The sequence below is a fragment of the Lagenorhynchus albirostris genome, chromosome 11 (assembly GCF_949774975.1).
Source record: "Lagenorhynchus albirostris chromosome 11, mLagAlb1.1, whole genome shotgun sequence".
NCBI classification, from domain to species: Eukaryota; Metazoa; Chordata; class Mammalia; order Artiodactyla; family Delphinidae; genus Lagenorhynchus; species Lagenorhynchus albirostris.
The window spans coordinates 86,505,397-86,523,316 of NC_083105.1; the positions used below are offsets into that span (position 1 = coordinate 86,505,397).

Consider the following 17,920-nt stretch of genomic DNA (forward strand, 5'->3'; position numbering starts at 1 on the left):
TAATAAGTTTATTTTATAAACTTGTTTTTATAAACTAGTTTTGGTCATGTATCTATAATACTGTAATTTCAATCCAAAATATATTTAAGGTATCAGAGTAATTCATTTATGAATAATTACTTTTAATTTGGAATAATTCTATAAATATTTTTGTTTTGTCTTCCAATATTATATTAGAAATAATCTATTTGGAACTATCCATTGAATGATGAAATCATTTCTGATTTTACATTAAAGTTATAGTATGTAAAAGAAAATAGATAATTTTCTAGAAAAAATTTTATTGATGTTATATTAAAAATAATTCTTTAGTATATTAATATATTTATTTTCTGAGATAATTTTTATCATTGGCCAATGTCCTTGGGGTTAAGAAATGCAGATTCCATATTTCTACAGATTAACATAGATAATATGGTTGTTCAGTATGTGAATACATCACTTTTAATTACTATAAATTTGTTTTATTAAATATGTTGTATGGAACAATGAATAGTTAAAGTTTTGGGATGATTTTCTCTTTTTATTTTTTTGTATAAACTTCATTGCTAAGGGAGGATCACCTCATAGGTTCTGTAGGAGGCGGGTATGTTTCTGAACCTGTGTGAGAACCTATTTCATGTATCGGTAGCTTTTGTAGTTTGAATCTTGATCATTTAAATTTTATTTAAGCTGTTAACAAATGTTGCCAGCTTTTTTTCTTTTCATAATTCAAAGTTTTCTTTTTTTAATTTAATAGCACTATGAGGCTCATTTTTTTTTCTACTTAACTAATACAGTGCATGATTTTATATGTCATGTCAGTTATTTTAAGGCACAGTTCCATAGCTTTCATTATGTCTGATTTGGAAGTTATAAGCATTTACAGAATTTTCTTTTACATGTTCCATTTTATACTAGCATTAAATTAAAATAAAAGAAACATAGTGAATGGCTGTAAAAGGGTGTATTTTATAAACCAAAGGTATTTCTTTTCTAGAGGTTGACTTTTGAGAAGAGTGTTTTTCAGATCCTATTATTATAAACAGTACAATAAGTAATTTTTTTAGACTTTCTTTCCTAGTGCTGAAAGTATCTGTGTACGCACTGTTTGGTTTTTAGACGAGGCTCCAGAGAACAGAGCTGAACAAACAGAGCGATGGGACTTTAGCAATACCTAGTTCTTTGCCTTATGCTCTGTCAGGCAGCAGTTGTCTTTCAGCTACTCTCACATCTGGCAGGCATACCAACCAGGCCATCAAGTAGCCCACCTAAACATTCAGACTGTGCATTGAAAGCAAACATAGACTAACAACATGGGGAAGAAGGTCAAATAAAGGTGTGTGTCACTTACAGTTTTTAGGCCAGAGAGCTCTTACCGCCTCCCTACTCCCAGTTTTACACTCTCTCGAGTCCTGTACACTAGGAATATTTCCTGTAATCTAATTACCATTCTAGAATTCACAGGAACAGAAAAACTTGAATTCCCTTGACGTTTGCTATAATGAGATTTTGCTTGTATGTTAAGCCCATGACTTTACTCTGCGTACTAAGAAGTTTGAAGAGCACCTAGCTTTAAAACAAAAAAAAATACTAATCAATGAAAATTGTTTTGGATTTAGTTTGGATAATATTTATGTTTTCAAATATGCTTTCAAAAATTCTTAAAATTTTGGACACATTAACATATTGGGCATACATTACTAGATAATCCTCGTGGCATTAACAGCAAAGGTGTGGAGAGCTACAGTTTTCATTTACAACTTTATAAAGCCTCAATTGGCAATATATTTACATTACCGAACCTTGCAGTGGCAGTTACTTGAATTTGTGAGCCTCCCTCTCTACCCTGTGTACGTAATAATAGAAAAAGCATTATCTTGTTTGGCTTTCCCATTTACCTGTGGTTGCCATTAGTTTGGGAAAAATATGTATAGAAGTATGAAGAATTCTCCCTGTATGTGTACAGATATGCCTTAACTCTGCCAAGTTGAACACTCGATCAAATTGAACACATGATCTACTTACCATTTTATATATTCATTTTAAAATACTCATTTCTACCCCTTGCTACCTTTAATAAATTATATGGCTTTTTTTTTCTTATGGAAAAGAGAAGCTTTATTTGTCCATCATTTTTTATTTTATGAGTTATTCAAGTAGCAGTTCTCAAAAATAAAAGTGTTATTATTTTTTTTCTCTCACAAAAGCATTAAAAAATAAGTTGACAAGATCTTGGTAACGGGTATCAGATTACTGGAAGATGAGAAATAGAGATAAAACTTTTATTTAGATTTAGGTTCTGCCTATGAACTGTTTGCTGTAAAGCAAATAGATTTATTTTTTCAATATGATTTTTTTTTCACTTGTAAGAAAAATGAAGTTACTTTTTAGATTCCGGGATGTATATTTTTCTTCAATAAAGAAACCTAATTGACTTAGTTTAACCTAGTATTTCCCAAATGTATTTTACCATGGAGTCTTCCATTTAAAGAAAGAAACTTTCTTTAACTTTGGGAAACTTAGATATAAAGCAAAGTCTTTTGACAAATTATCATTTAGAAGTGGGGATAAAATTATATAATAAATCATAGTAGGAACCTGGCATGGAGTTTTATATCTAGAAAGTTTACTCTGGTATCTTGAGATAATAAAAAGAATCTCTGATTTCAAAAAAAAATTGCTTAAATATCTTCTAAGAAAAATCCTATTTAAATCTTAAAAAAAAAAATCCATTTTGTTCTCAGAATTTTCAACTAGCCTGTCTTTGAGCACATGCTGTTAAATGATTTATGCTGCATGTACTTGGCTTATGTCAAAGTATCAACATATGAAGTCTTATCTAGGCTCCACAGGGCAAGATTTTTTTTTAAAATGTATGTATGTATGTATGTATGTATGTATTTATTTATTTATTTATGGCTGTGTTGGGTCGTCGTTGCTGCACATGGGCTTTCTTTAGTTGCAGTGAGCAGGGGCTACTCTTTTTTTTTTTAAATATTTATTGGGGTATAATTGATTTACAACGTTGTATTAATTTCTGCTGTACAGCAAAGTGAATCAGTTATCATATACCTATATCCACTCTTAGATTCTTTTCCCATATAAGCCATTACAGAGTATTGAGTAGAGTTCCCTGTGCTATACAGTAGGTCCTTATTAGTTATCTAATTTATATACAGTAGTGTGTATCTGTCAATCCCAATCTCCCAATTTTAACCTCCCCCCTCCCTTACCGCCCGGTAAACCATAAGTTTATTTTATACATCTGTAGCTCTATTTCGGTTTTGTAGATAAGTTCATTTGTAGCCTTTTTTTAGATTCCATGTATAAGCAATATCATATGATATTTGCCTTTCTCTGTCTGACTTACTTCACCCAGTATAACAATCTCTAGGTCCATCCATGTTGCTGCAAATGGCATTATTTTGTTCTTTTCTATGGTGGAGTAATATTTCATTGTATATATATACCACATCTTCTTTATCCATTCCTCTATCAATGGACATTTAGGTCGCTTCCATGTCTTGGCTATTATGAATACCACTGCAATTACCACTAGGTTGCATGTAGCTTTTCGAATTATGGTTTTCTCTGGGTATATGCCCAGGAGTGGGATTGCTGGATCATATGGTACTTCTATATTTAGTTTTTTAAGGAACCTCCATACTATTCTCCATAGTAGCTGTATTTTGCTATATTTGTATTTGCTATTTTTGCATTCCCACCAACAGTGCAAGAGGGTTCCCTTTTCCCCACACCTTCTCCAGCATTTATTGTTTGTAGATTTTTTGATGATGGTCATTCTTACCTGTGTGAGGTGACACCTCATTATAGTTTTGATTTGCATTTCTCTAATAACTAGTGATGTTGAGCATCTTTTCATGTGCTTTTTAACCATCTTTATGTCTTCTTTGGAGAAATGTCTATTTAGATCTCCCACCCATTTTTTCATTGGGTTTTTTGTTTTTGTTTTTTTAATATTGAGCTGCATGAGCTGTTTGTATATTTTGGAGGTTAATCCCTTGTCGGTTGCTTCATTTGCAAATATTTTCTCCCATTCTGAGGGCTGTCTTTTCGTTTTGTTTATGGTTTCCTTTGCTCTGCAAAAGCTTTTAAGTTTCATTAGGTCCCATTTGTTTATTTTTGTTTTTATTTCCATTTCTCAAGGAGGTGGATCGAAAAAGATCTTGCTGTGATTTATGTCATAGCGTATTATGCCTACGTTTTCCTCTAAGAGTTGTATAGTATCCAGCCTTACATTTAGGTCTTTAATCCATTTTGAGTTTATTTTTGTGTGTGGTGTTAGAGAATGTTCTAATTTCCTTCTTTTGCATGTAGGTATCCGGTTTTCCCAGCATCACTTATTGAAGAGACTGAGGGGCTACTCTTGGTTGCGGTGTGTGGGCTTCTTATTGTGGTGGCTTCTCTTGTTGTGGAGCACGGGCTCTAGGCGCGCGGGCTTCAGTAGTTGTGGCACGCAGGCTTAGTAGTTGTGGCTCGCGGGCTCTAGAGCACAGGCTCAGTAGTTGTGGCACAGGGGCTTAGTTGCTCTGTGGCATGTGGGATCTTCCCGGACCAGGGCTCGAACCCGTGTCCCTTGCATTGGCAGGCGGATTCTTAACCACCAGGATATTTTTAATATAAGGGCTTTCCAGAGAAAATGTCTTCTGTAGTCCCTGGCATTCCCATCTGGACATTGAAAGCAGGGTGTGCTTGGGCTGATCTTAAGGAGGCTGTCCTTTTCAGTGAAAGAGAACCTATAGATTCATCAGGTGTAGTAACGGACTAGAGATTAAGATCAATTCTTTAACTCAGTGTTTTAACCAGAAATGGCAAGAAGCCAGGTGATAAAGTCTGTGGTTCAGAGAGAACCTAAGCCCTCTTCATCTCAGTTTTTGACCTGAAACACGGAGATGATAGTACCTCTGTCTCAGGGTGTGGGAAGGATTGTGAAGCATAGTTTTAAGCTACTGTGCGTAGGACTGGCACACTCTAAGTGCTCCATAGTAGTCATTGGTGATGGTAGTGGGGGGTAGGTATTTAACAGTCAGCTGAGATACTGGCAGTAGCTCTTCTGAGAGAATTGTCTGAAGATGCTAGTTTGGGTTGATTAACGATGTCATTTTAATTGCAGGTTAAATTTTGTGTGTTAAACTGAGGGAGTGTGCTGGATGAACTGGGGACAGTTAGGACAGAGTTTAAGTTGGTAGCGTGGGTCTCCGCCTCTTTGAGCAGCCATTCCCCTACATTTTCTGCTGTGACCGGCTCTAGAGTGATGCTTTCCCTCCTGTCCCTTTATCCCATCTTCTGAAATCTGGGGAGAAGAGTCAAAGAATCCTGAATAGAGAAATCATTTAGGTTCATTTTTTTCATACTTATCTGAAATCTTATATGCAGATGGTTTCCAGCATGGAATTTACCTAATTTATTTCTCAATTTTTGGTGGAAGTACTGTTTTCCATTTAGCTTACAAAATTTTCATTTTCAGTGTCTCTTACCCAGAATATTTAAAATGTTAACTATCAAGATTAAGTGTAAAGTGTTTTTTTATACTTGGCCACAGTAGTTTGAGGAAATTTAAAAACTTCCGTATTCTTAAAATTGAAAAACCTTAGAGATCTAACTTATTAGGTAAAATACTAAAGTTTCCAGTAACATAAGCTTACCTGTACATTCCTCATTTAAAACTTATATTTTAAAAAATTTAGATGGAAATAAGGAGCTATCTTGACTAACCATTTTATAATACTTTTAAGTAAAATTCTCCTCCCGTCGTCTCCCTTCTCTTCCTCTTCCTCTTCCTATCAGCTGGGCCAAACCTGTCCACTTCCATTGACTGTTTTTTTACTCCTTTTTGTATAGCCTAGGTTTTTCTTGCCCTTGTTAAAGATTACTTTTAAATTCAAATGAATTTATTTCTAAATATGTATGTGTTTGTATGTACACACACACATGCACACACATATTTTTTAATACTGTATCTCATGAGTTATTGAGGTGTGCAGGACTGTTTGCCTCTGTGGTAAATGGCTCCAAGTTGCTATGCTGTGTGAATTATGCTTTGGTCAGTTCGTATTCTCCATGCTTTAAGCAGACAATCAGTAATCTTGCTGTTTTTAATGTGCCTGCTTCTAGTAATATTCTTTATCTCCCAGCTTTTATTTGCTGCATTTAATCTGCTGTGGGTCCAGAAAAAAAGATACCAATAGATTTTAGAATATGTTCCTAACATTATACATTTATAATTACCATATATCATCATATGAATATGGTCTGTGGGGATCTCTTATGAATGAAGTACCTGAAGTTTAGTACTTGGAACTAACAGTTCTTTTGACTGTTGAGGGCCCTGTTTTGTTTATTTTCCAGTTCTCAGTTATGTTCTGAATAGCTGAGGCTACTGGTAAGTGGCTTCTGGTTAAGTGAGCTACATTAATCTTGCAGCTAGACAGGTTGGATATTAAGTTTCCCTTACTTGCATCCAATTTGTACAACGCGAGAGGCTTCTGTATTTGGGCAACCACAGGAACTCCCCTCTCTTTCTGGGTGTTGTTTCACTGAATTTCCTTTCTCTGCTTTGCCATTTCTCTCTTGCATGCTTCTCTTTGTCTCTAAATTGACAAGTTTGATATCCTTGAGAGAGAAGGGGAGAATAAAGCCTAAAAGAACTTGTAGAATTTTATTGCCCGCCTTACTGTCATCTGCATACCTCTCCCCTTCCTTAATACGCATTTATGTTTTTACATTTTTTTCCTGCTGCCCCCATGTTAATAGAGAAAATAATCTCACACAATGATTCTCTGCCCACCTGAACTTGACATTGGCTCTTCTCTTCACCTTTCTATGTAGCTCTTAACCTGATCTGCTCATCTCTGTCTCCTCCTCCCTGAGTCCCACATTCTTTTCCATCTCCTGCCCCAGACCTTCAGTCTTTACTGGTAGCCCGGGATAGGGTATGTGTGTTGAGGGATAGTCTACGCCCACTGAGAAGTAGATGTGGGGTAGCGGGGCAGGCAGATTCCCCCCCGCCCTCCTGTCTCATTGCCACCTTGCATCAGAATAGGAGATTGCGAGGAAGGAAGAGTGTGTTCAAATACCTTTTTTTTTGGGCCATGCCGTGTGGCTTGTGGGATCTTAGTTCCCCGGCGAGGGATTGAACCCGGGCTCTCAGCAGTGAGAGCGAGGAGTCCCACCCACTGGGCCGCCACGGAAGCCCCCTGTTCAAATATCTTAATTTGGAACTCTGAGAACGTTTTTTTTCTCATTTAGAATTGATAAAAAGAGTGTTCGGACTTTGTATAACATGTGGGAAAATGGATTTAGAGCTCTAACATCCAAGAAAACTTTTAATTACAAAGCATCTGTAATGCATAATTGGTAGCCTTTTGTAAGGGGTAAATTCATTTCCTTATGGCAAGCTTTTTAATAAGCACATTTTTTGTACTTCACACATGGTCAGTTTTCTTCCCCCGTTCTTTCTACTAGGAATTTCCATTTTTTACCTTGACGGCGTTTCCTCCTGGATTCCTCGTGCATGTCGGGGGAGTTGTTAGTGCACGCTCTGTGAAGCTTTTGGATCGTATCCACAATCCTGGTATGTTCTTTAGAAGTTTGTTTTCGATGTTTCATTTACTTACATTGTGATTATTAACATTGATTTTTATAATTTTTTAAGCCAGATCTATCCAGAAAGAAGAATGACAAAGAAAGTATGAACTGACGCACGTTGCTCTAAAATATTTGCAGTAATCTTAATTAAAAATAATTAAACTAAGTATATATTTTAGTTAACGTTTGTATGCAGAACAAATCTTGATTCATCTTTGGCCAAGGTGTATGTATCACTTTGAGGGAATCCTTAAGTCACTTTTGAGTCAGCTATTATTTTCTTTGACCCATGCAGATAACAAATTTTACAATTTGATCATTGTGGCCATTAGCTTAAGATGTTAATTCTTTTCACTAGCAATAATTCTTTATGGATTTTGAGTAATTTCCTTATTCATAAAAGAAGTATTCTTTTAAAATGTAATTGTAAACATTGTGTAGAGTACCGTAAGAGTTTAAAAAAGGCAACTATTCTCTTTGGGTCCTTGGTTTCTTTTATGTAGCTATTTGTTCCATATAAGTGAACAAGAAAAAATAACAGCTCACTTCTTTAAAACACGGGGTCTTGATTATAAAAGAGAAGAGGCATGGAAGTCCTAGTAATTTCAAGCCCTTGGACTAAAAATGCTTTGATGATTTTGCTAAACCTAAAATAAGCATGATAAGTATGGTAGGAACTTTCCTATGGACTCTGTTCTCACATCTCTCATTGACTAGATGCCCAATAACTTGCTCAAATCACTTATTATTTTGATGACATACCTTAAACCTGAAGTTATATTAATATTCTTACTTGGCACATATCAGATATGTTTTTGAAAATTTTAAATTGTCATTTCCAGTAACCTCTTCCTGGGGCTTGTACCGACAGCTATATAAAAAAGAAAAATGCTTTGAAATTATTGTATGCAAAACACAAATAGTGATTTTGAGGATACAGAGCATTACCATTCCTTTAGATTTTTAAGAAATTTAATCTGTGTCCTATGGTTTAATGTCATTTGAGTTAAGCAGAATGGAATTTTTCTAGACCCTGAACAGGATTTCAGAAAAGCAAGACTAGCTAGGATTATTTAACTCTAAAGCTGAGCAAATACATCTTTTAAGCACCAGTCTTCTCTTTTTCTTCTCTCGTTTATTTTTTTTTCCCTGTTCCTTACTTTTTGAGTCAATCTAAGATCTTATCTTCATGTAGTATTTGCGTATTCTGCAGTAATTAAAAGGCATGTTTAGACTGAGGCCAGTTTACTGGATTGAGACATTGAGGACTATGCCAAGTTTCATATCTATGTGTTTAGGAACTTGAATTATTTGGAAAGTGCAAGGAAATACTGAGTTAATACTTGACATTAACTGGGTGACCCAAGGCCAAGTTACCTGTGTTTCTGTGGACCCTTGACTCAAATATTTTGATAGACGGCACCTACCCATGGATCTAGTAGCTCCAAAAATTCAGGAATATATTCAGTTGTTGGTGATGTCTTCTGTTTATTGAAAACATTTTGATGTCATCATTGCTTCCACATACTCTGAGTAAGCTGTAGAGTCTGGGAGAACATATGAAGGTTACTTAACTAAGTTTAAGTAGAGAGCCATATTTTACATGGCATTACTTAAAAACAACAACAACTGCTTTTGGGGGTTTTCCATACTTGCCAGTTTATTCTAGCTGTGTAAGAAATGTAAGAATCCAGACCCAGGGAAGAAAACACAAATCCTTCCTTATTACAGAATATATTTTGTGTATTGTAACTACAGCTCATCCATTCTCTTCCTTTCCTTCTCTATCAGAATATTTTTTCAATTCACATGGAGAAATTCTCAGTTACTAATGTTTTATTTCCCAGAAGATTGTGGGCATATACATATAAATACTTTAATGTTATGTAAGTTGTATTTCAGTTTTGTTTTATTTTCAGTTAAACACAAATCAATTACATAGTCTAATGGTCGAGTTATTATATTATTTTGATATAGTTATCACATTCTTTGCATTGTGTTTTTTGTATGTGTATTATGCATTAAAAAGGAACATTTGCTTAACATTTTCTTAATCTCCAGGCCCCTTAAATAATTATTTATGAAAAAAATTTTAATTTTGAAAAGAGCTGAATGTTAAAACTCAGTTAGCATCTACCATAATGATGTTGTATTAATTTTATGACACTGAGTTACTCTGCCGAGAGAAAATTATGATGGATGAGGTGCATGTGCTAATGTTAAAAGTGCTGTATTGGACTCTCAGATGAATCTTGCAGCTATTTTTTGACTAGTGAATATGGGAAATTTTCTTTTCACACTGCGTGTAAAAGGAAAAGTCTTAATTTTAAAATCACAACCACCTACTATATGGGTTGTTATTTTGGAGTTATTTCTTTTAGAACTTCCTCTTTTTAAATATTAAGCAAACAGGGTCATACAATAAGGGAAAGAGTGGGGTGGTTTTGAAAAGGTAATTATCTTTAATTAGACTTTAGTTAATGTTAGATTATGATAGCATGTTCCTTCTTCTCTATCTATTTCTACTTCTTATTAACTCTGCTGTCTGTGTCTTTCTAGTTCCTGTCAAGTGGTGTTGTCAATTGTGTTCTTATTTGTAGTGTTTTTTGTTTTTTTCTTACTATTCTGCACCTAAAACTGATCTACTAACTTGCTGTTTTGAACTCAGCCTTTGTCGGAATTATGGGTAACACAAGATCTTACAAACTGCTAGACTGGAATAGTTTCAATTCAGGTATTTTAATGGTCATTCAGTACTACATATGCTGACAAAAATTATGGCAGCTCAGTGAAGTTTTTAGAAATGTTCTAGATTAAATAGGCTTAATGTCAATTCAGTTATACAGATACATTTTGCAATACATATGTGATAACTTTTGTAATCTCCATGGAAATGGCAAACAAAAATGTGTTAACTAAAATGAATTAATCAAAACCATAGAAATACCATAAACTATGAATGACTTCTGTTAGGTGATTAACTTTCAGAATGATAACTTTAAATTATATTTATTACATTTTGGACAGTTTTTTCATATCAGGTAAATGACACTGGCATTAGCTTTGTGATTAAGGAAATATTAATTGTTAAATGTATAAGTATTAAATGACTAGTTTAATAATCGTAAAGTATATTTAAACTTCAATTGAGATTTGATTATAATATATTTAGTGTTCTATAAATATTATAAAAGTATAGCTTAGCATTTTTATTTATAATTCTAGAATGTTCCAAAATTTGGTAAGTAAGAGCAGATTTTGGGGGGATTAACAGCTTTCATAAGCTTTCCTCCTTCCTCTTCGACATGAGGATATATTTTTTCTTTTTAAGTAATTTTACATATGAATATAGTTTGTAGCTTTTAAAGAAACTAAACTAAGATAGCTTTACAGCTGATGATGTGGTTTAGAGTCAAAGGCAATTTTTCTTTTTGTTAAAAGCATGTTCTGTTAATATAAATATCTACATTTTTATGTTATTTCTATTTTAGATTTAAATTAAATACTAGAGCCATTTTGATTTAGTATCAGAAACTGGTATTTTCCTATAGAACTTTTTCAGCTAATTGCGTCAGAAAGTACATCTGTTTACAGAGAAACAAAAACAGAAACACCAGGAGGCTTAGCATTTGAGATAATATCCCATAATCTTTTCAGTATTGTAAACTTTTTTTGTTCTTAGGAGTCCAGGATGTAAGTTCTGATGTAAGTAGTGCATGTTTGACTATGAAGTAACTCACGTTCATCATGTAGATTTACCTAAAGTCAGTCTAGTACACAATCTGATCAAGTCCAACCTTTGCAGATTTAGACCGATCTCAATTGGTAAATCTTTGGGGAAATTACCTCTATTTCCTATCCAAGTTTTTGCCAGCATGTTATCACATTGATTAGAATTAATCATTTGTAATGTCATGCTTTATACTTAATTTTTAGTGAGAAATTAAAAATACCCTGCTGGATTCATTTAATAAAAATAAGAATATATATTTAAAACATAGGCAGATTAGGGTAGTGGGCAGAGAAAAAGGCTAATTGCATAAGTACAGGACATTGAGGGCATAAATCATTAATAATTTAGGGAGCCTGAAACCTTGTGAGGGCACATATGTTTAGAATGAGAGATGTATTAAATGATAGAACAGTTTTGGAAAAGTGGAAAAGGCAAAAGTTAAATCTTGTAGACACAATAAAGACTTTGTCCCATGTAAGCAGAATTACAGAATCTGGCGAGGAAAAACATGGTTGAGGAAGCAGTATATCTTGCCATCATTTAAAATAAAGTCCAGTAGTAAGTATAAGAAAGAAAAGGTGGATATGTTACAGTGTATTAAAAGATGACGCTTTTAGTTTAATGCGCTCATAGTTGTATGCTTTTGATTGAGGTGTTAGAATCGTTTGATTCCAATAGTTGGCACATATTCAGAAACCAGGTTTTTTTGGATACTAGTTTCAGAAAAATAACTTGATAATTCTGAAAAAAAGTGATCTATTTGGTAAATATATTCAAATCATTTATATATTTTTCTCCATCATTAGGGAATATTTAGCCACTCCTGTCCTGTATTACCATAGAAAATCAAGAATTGACCACATCAGTAAGAAAAGTAGTTGTTGATACAGTTTCTATTAATGCTAGAAACTGCTCATCAATATTGTATTTTCTGGACCCTCTGAATACCAGGTGTTAGATGCCTTCCAAGAGAAAAGAGAAGGGAACACATGGTAGTCAAACATACTTACTAATTATTAGACATTCCTATTTCGGAAACATTAAAATGTGGAAAAATATAGGAGAACATTTTATATCACACAATAGTATTTCATGAAATACGATATATCATGCACACATTTATTAGAATTTATTTTTTGCCATACAGTTCACTAGATAATAGGTGTGCAAAGGTGCCAGTCGTCCTATTTTCAGAAAGCTCATATTCTGGGAGGATAGAAGAATATGTAAATGGATTACTGTGTGTTATGGAGTGATACAAGATACAGAGTTAAAGAGGAAGGCAGGATTAACGCTGTGTGGCAGGGAAGCTTATAGAGGTGGTAATTCTTGAGCTCAGTGTTGGATGGTATATGGGAGATTCACGCAGATTTATATTTCAGACAGTGTATTTGGAGCCATGTTAATACATTCTGTGAATGTAGTTCTGAAACTTCAAGCATGTGCAAAACAATATCCTAGCCATTACTCATTCGATGATGTTTATTACATAGCTACTTCATACTTATTTTAAGTTTTTTGCCATTAATTTAGAATGTCTTTGTTAGTTTACCTTTTTTTTCCTGCCCCCATTTCTCCTGCTTTGTTGTCTTAGTTTGTGTTAACTACAAGTGATAGAAAATATTTTTATAGAGCAGGAAGAAGGGAACTCAGTATCTGAGAATTTATTTAAAAATTATTACCTTTTCTTACCTTGTTTCTTATTTTTTTGGCCTAGTAACAGACTTTGAGAAAGACAAGATGAATCTTGCTGTTAGGAAGGAGGATGTAACATTTGCGGATCTGTATGTGACATGCCAGGAGCAGGAGGTGCATAGGAATAAGACAGGGTAGCCCATGACCACATTTGCATTAAATCATTGACTAGAGGTTGGAGAATGGATTTAAAAGCAGCAAGACTAGAGACAGGGAGCCCAGTTAGTAGACTGCAGTGGTACTGGCCAGATAAGTGACCTAGGATTTGGTGGTAATAGGAGAGCTAAAGGTTTATAGTACACTTACTATGTACTACATACTCTTCTAAGTGCTTTATGGTAGTAGATCATTTAATCCTCAAAACACAACCCTGACATAGGCATTATTCCTATTTTGTAGATGAGCAATATGAAATGTAGCAGTTTCCCCAAAGTAAAATAGAAAGTGACTGAGCCAGAGTTTCAACCTTACTACTTTGGCTTCAGGACTTAAACTCGTAACCATAAATTTACGAACTATTTATAATGTAAAATCCACAGGACTTGGTGATTAGTAGGATGTGGTGAGTGAAACAGGCTCTTGGCAACTTTCAGCTGAGAGAGAAAGATAGATTATGGTTATTCCACATGTCTACAAGTCTGACATCTCAGGGGGCATGTGGAAACTCAAGTCTATTTGAAAGTTCAGTTGTAAACTTTTAAGAGTAAATTTTCATAGCCCGAGCTTATTGTTTCTCAGATGGCTATGATCTTTTTTTTTCTTCTGAGTTTACCACTAAAATTATTTCTGAATAGCTCACACATACATGTTTCTTAATTAGTAATAGTCTCAGTGAGTTGAGTAAAATTTGTTATTTTTTCTTGTGTAGGATGCCTGTCAGCTTAGATAATTTTTTCAGGAAGTGACAAGAGGAAATATAAAGTAGTTATATAATGTGGTTTGAAAAGTACTAGTTTGAAATAGCTTATAAACTTAGAAAATATTTTTAAGAGTGTTTTTAAGTCCTGAGTTAGTAAAACAAGGTGTTTGAAACTAAGTAACTTTTCTTTTGTTTCTGAGAATATTCTAAAAAGTTTTTTTTTTTTAAGTTTTAGACAGATTGTAGATTTTAAGACATTAGGCTGAAGATTTTCTCAATCTTATGGTAAATGAACTTTGGCTAGTGATAATGCAAGCTCTAGATTAGTGGTCTGAATTTAGAAAATATTACTCTTTTTTGTTAGTTTTTAGAACTGTAGTTGTTTAGAAATTTTACTTTATTTTGGGGGCAAAAATTAATAGTTAAAACCTAAGAAATGTATAGTTACTGCTTTAAAGATATTTAATTTTAACAAAATATGAGTCAGCTGATATATAAGGAAATATTTATAGAATATACATATCAGTCTGATCATGCAAATATTTCTTCAGTGGTTGTTTGTGGAGTGCCCACCATGTCTTGAGCACAATGCTGGGGATTGGGAACACCAGTGTTCATCCAGTGTAAATCCTCATCCTTTTTACATACCTGGTCGAGGCTTTTTGTTATACTATTTTGCTCTGTGAGTGTGTGTGTGTGTGTATGTGTTAGTTAAATGGAGATAGGCTTTCTTGGAACTTGAATTCTGCTGATAATCTCAGCAATTATTATTTTTCTATGTCTGAGAGACACTCATGAGCAGCTGTGCAAACTAAGCCTAAAGTAGTTAAGCAGCTTTTGGTTTTCAGTATTTTAATAAGGTTTTCAGGAAATAGATATATAGAGTTCAAGAAGGCATAAATATAGCATGCGTGACATGTGAGCTTTTCTTTATAATGTGACATATAACTGTAATACATAATTTTCCCTCTATACATAATGTAACGATATTCATTACTTTTCATTCTTTACTGTTAAAAAAAAAGTCAGATGGGTAATCTCCTTAAGTGTGAAATTTCACTCTTTTCATATATATGTATATGTAAAGTGTAACTGGATATTCTGTTACATTATTTTAATGTAACATGTAAATGTAATATATCATTCTCTCTCTGTATAAAATAATGTAACTGGTCGCCAGTTACATTATGTATAAAGAGTGAAATTTCACAATCAAGGAGTAGATTACGTATTTGACTTTTTCTTTTTTTTTTTTTACAAATAGTAAAGACTCCAGTTTGATCCAACATGGATTGTATCCCAACCACCATCCTAACATTCTAAATTACTATGTCTTGAAGTTTTCTCTGACTTGCACATCACTTCTTCTATAATGAGACTCTTCTTTTTAGTCTTTACTGAATCACCATCCAGTTTAAGGTTGTATACTCCCTTGAACCTGAACTCTCTAATTTCTATTTCATTAGGGGAAATATGTCTTCTTCAAAAGGTTGTTTTGGGTTGGAATATTAATTTCAGGTATTTGAGAATGTAGCTTTTTGTGCTGTCCGTTTACAAGATACACTATCATTGTACTGAAAATCCTACCTAACACTTCATCTTTCTTGCTTATTTAAAAATTAGATTGAATAACTATCCATTTCCTATTTTTCTTTCAACTAGATTAAAAGATTCCCAAGGACAGAGTTATTCTCTTCTAGAGCTATATAAAAATAGAACTAAATTGAACACTTTAGGTAGTCAGCGTTTCTTAGTTGCAAGTGTGTAATTGCCTAAAATCTCAAAGGGATTCAGTTTTATAAAAGCATGTTATGTTGAGTTGTTCATTTCTTTACTTTTTGAGGTGTAAACTATTACTGTCATTTTAGGAATCTTTACCAGTGTCACCTGTACTTCAAAAACAAGATAAAATGCTAAAACGATGGCAAGATATCAAGCTATGGCCATGCTCTAGACAAGTAACAGTAGTAAAGTGAATTGACTGTGGTGTCAACCCAGGCATGAAGACATTACCCCTAAAAAAGGCATCAGTGAGGTCTAGAGCTCAGTTCATGCCTACGATTAAAAGGATATAGTAAAAGATTTGTGATATTAGCAATGAAGAGTTTTGACCCTTAGAAGAAAAACATAAAATAGTATGAAATATAGTTTGTATAAATATATAACTTTTAATATCTCCTAAAATGATAATCTTTTTATAATTATAAGTAATTCTATAGATTATTGGGAGGAGCATGGTATTTAAAGTGAAAATATTTTTTTCTTGACATCTCTGAAATGTTTATTTGCAACCCTCGCATCTCAGCTGTATATCCTTCAAGTGACCAGATTGTATCCAGTTTCATATATGGCATGTATAGTTGCCAGCAAATTTTTAAGCCAGACTCTTTGTTTTGCCTTTTATATTAGTATGGTAAATCCTTAGTTTTTACTTTTGTAGGGTGAGTAAAACACTTCAAATTCACTAGTGTGTTTGCTGTAAGAAATGTAATTAGCTGTTTCTAAGCTTTAAAAATTCCATTAATAGGGATTAAATACTATGCTATTTCTGAATTTTCAGTGGTAATATGTTAGGCAACTATGATATTTCTGAATTTTCAGTGGTAATAAGTTAGGCTGAGTTATGATTACTACTTGAATTTTCTCTGGCTCATCTCTGGCATTAAGTATAAAATAGGCTTTGAAGATAAATTTAATTTTTCTGTAATATTAAATAAATTGATTTATCCTAATTTTATCTTAATTAACCCCTAAATTTAATAGCCAAAAAGTTCCTTTGACTTCTTGCTTACAGTTGTAGGTAATTATTGTTAATCCAATTACTAGTTTGTGATTAAGTGCTCCCTACTGTATGCTTGCCTTGCTTTCACCTAGAACCTAGGGCCATTACTTTCTGTAACCATTTCAGTGAGCTGCCATAGTTTTCAGTCTGTACTGTCACCTGATCCAAGCATGCGCCAAAACATCCACTGTTTCTGGCTCTTGTCTGCTGAATCTGCTTTGCAAAACCCTTCGTTCTTTGAGCTTTTGCTTTAGCCAAAAACCAAATTTAAGAAATTCTTTGGAGTGTGGACATATGCCATTTGCTTCCTTAGCCCCCCTGTTATGTAACTCTTTAGCTTTTATTAAGCTTGTAAATACTTTATTAAGTACAACAGTGGCATCCCCATGTGTAATTGTGTGGCTCATGTGTCAAAAATAAAGGCTGCTTGTGAACTTGTCAGAAGAGAATGAATGCTCTACTTGCGCTGCATTCAGCATTTTTTCTTGTTTTTTTTTTTTAATCAGCCACTTATTCTTTCATAGTGTTTGGTTTAATTATCTGATTATTTTATGTATTATACCAAGGTAAGTCTGATGTAAAAAAACTTTGTATTCTCTGTGGTTACATGTATCTCATAGTAATTATTATTACATATTTTTCCATTTAGGCATGCTGGCCTTTCTAAATAAATAGATCTTGAACTTAAAATAAGTAACTTCCTCCATTTTTCATTAATTTAAACAATATTGTGGATTACTTCCTGTAAAATTCATTTTCAAAACAGAAAAGCTACCATGTATTACTTGCAGCAAGATGTAGGCAAACCTAATGTGAGAAATCTAAAAATGTAGTGTACGATTATTTGGTTTAGCAAGTAGTATTGTAAACTACTGGGATGATGTAAAAAGTAAATAGCATGTTCTACTATTAAATTTTAGAAAAGTTAGACTTTTTGTTTTACATAGTTTTTCAGGAAAATAATTATTTTCTAAACTGAGATATATTTCTCTTATTTGTGATATCTATTTTCAAAGGATCATAAGTACTTTGATAGATTGAGCAACTACTTGAATAATAGTTCATCTTAATGATGTAAAATTTCCCTATTAGGAAAGGATGATGTTAAATAGATATCCAAATTGGTCTGAAAACATGTATGTCCTAAAAAGAATGGATTTGAAAGTGTATTTGTGCTGTTGACGTCTACATGTCAGTTAGGAATATGAAGAAGTTCTTTAACATAGCAGTGTATGTGCAAAATAGGGCCGCCTAATTGTCT

The 17,920-nt window shown here is 33.5% G+C and overlaps 1 protein-coding gene across 13 annotated transcripts in view; it reads left to right on the forward strand.

Annotated features, from left to right (window-relative positions):
* Positions 1-17,920, forward strand: part of C2CD5 (C2 calcium dependent domain containing 5) — an 82,721-nt gene that overhangs the window by 27,084 nt on the left and 37,717 nt on the right. For all 13 annotated transcript variants that reach the window (XR_009543570.1, XR_009543571.1, XM_060166724.1 and 10 more), the window contains one exon: positions 7,468-7,576. Coding sequence is in view for 11 of the 13 variants with exons in the window: in XM_060166724.1 (XP_060022707.1) it covers positions 7,468-7,576 (109 nt within the window). In the remaining 2 variants the exon portion in view is untranslated. The remainder of the gene's footprint in view (positions 1-7,467; positions 7,577-17,920) is intronic.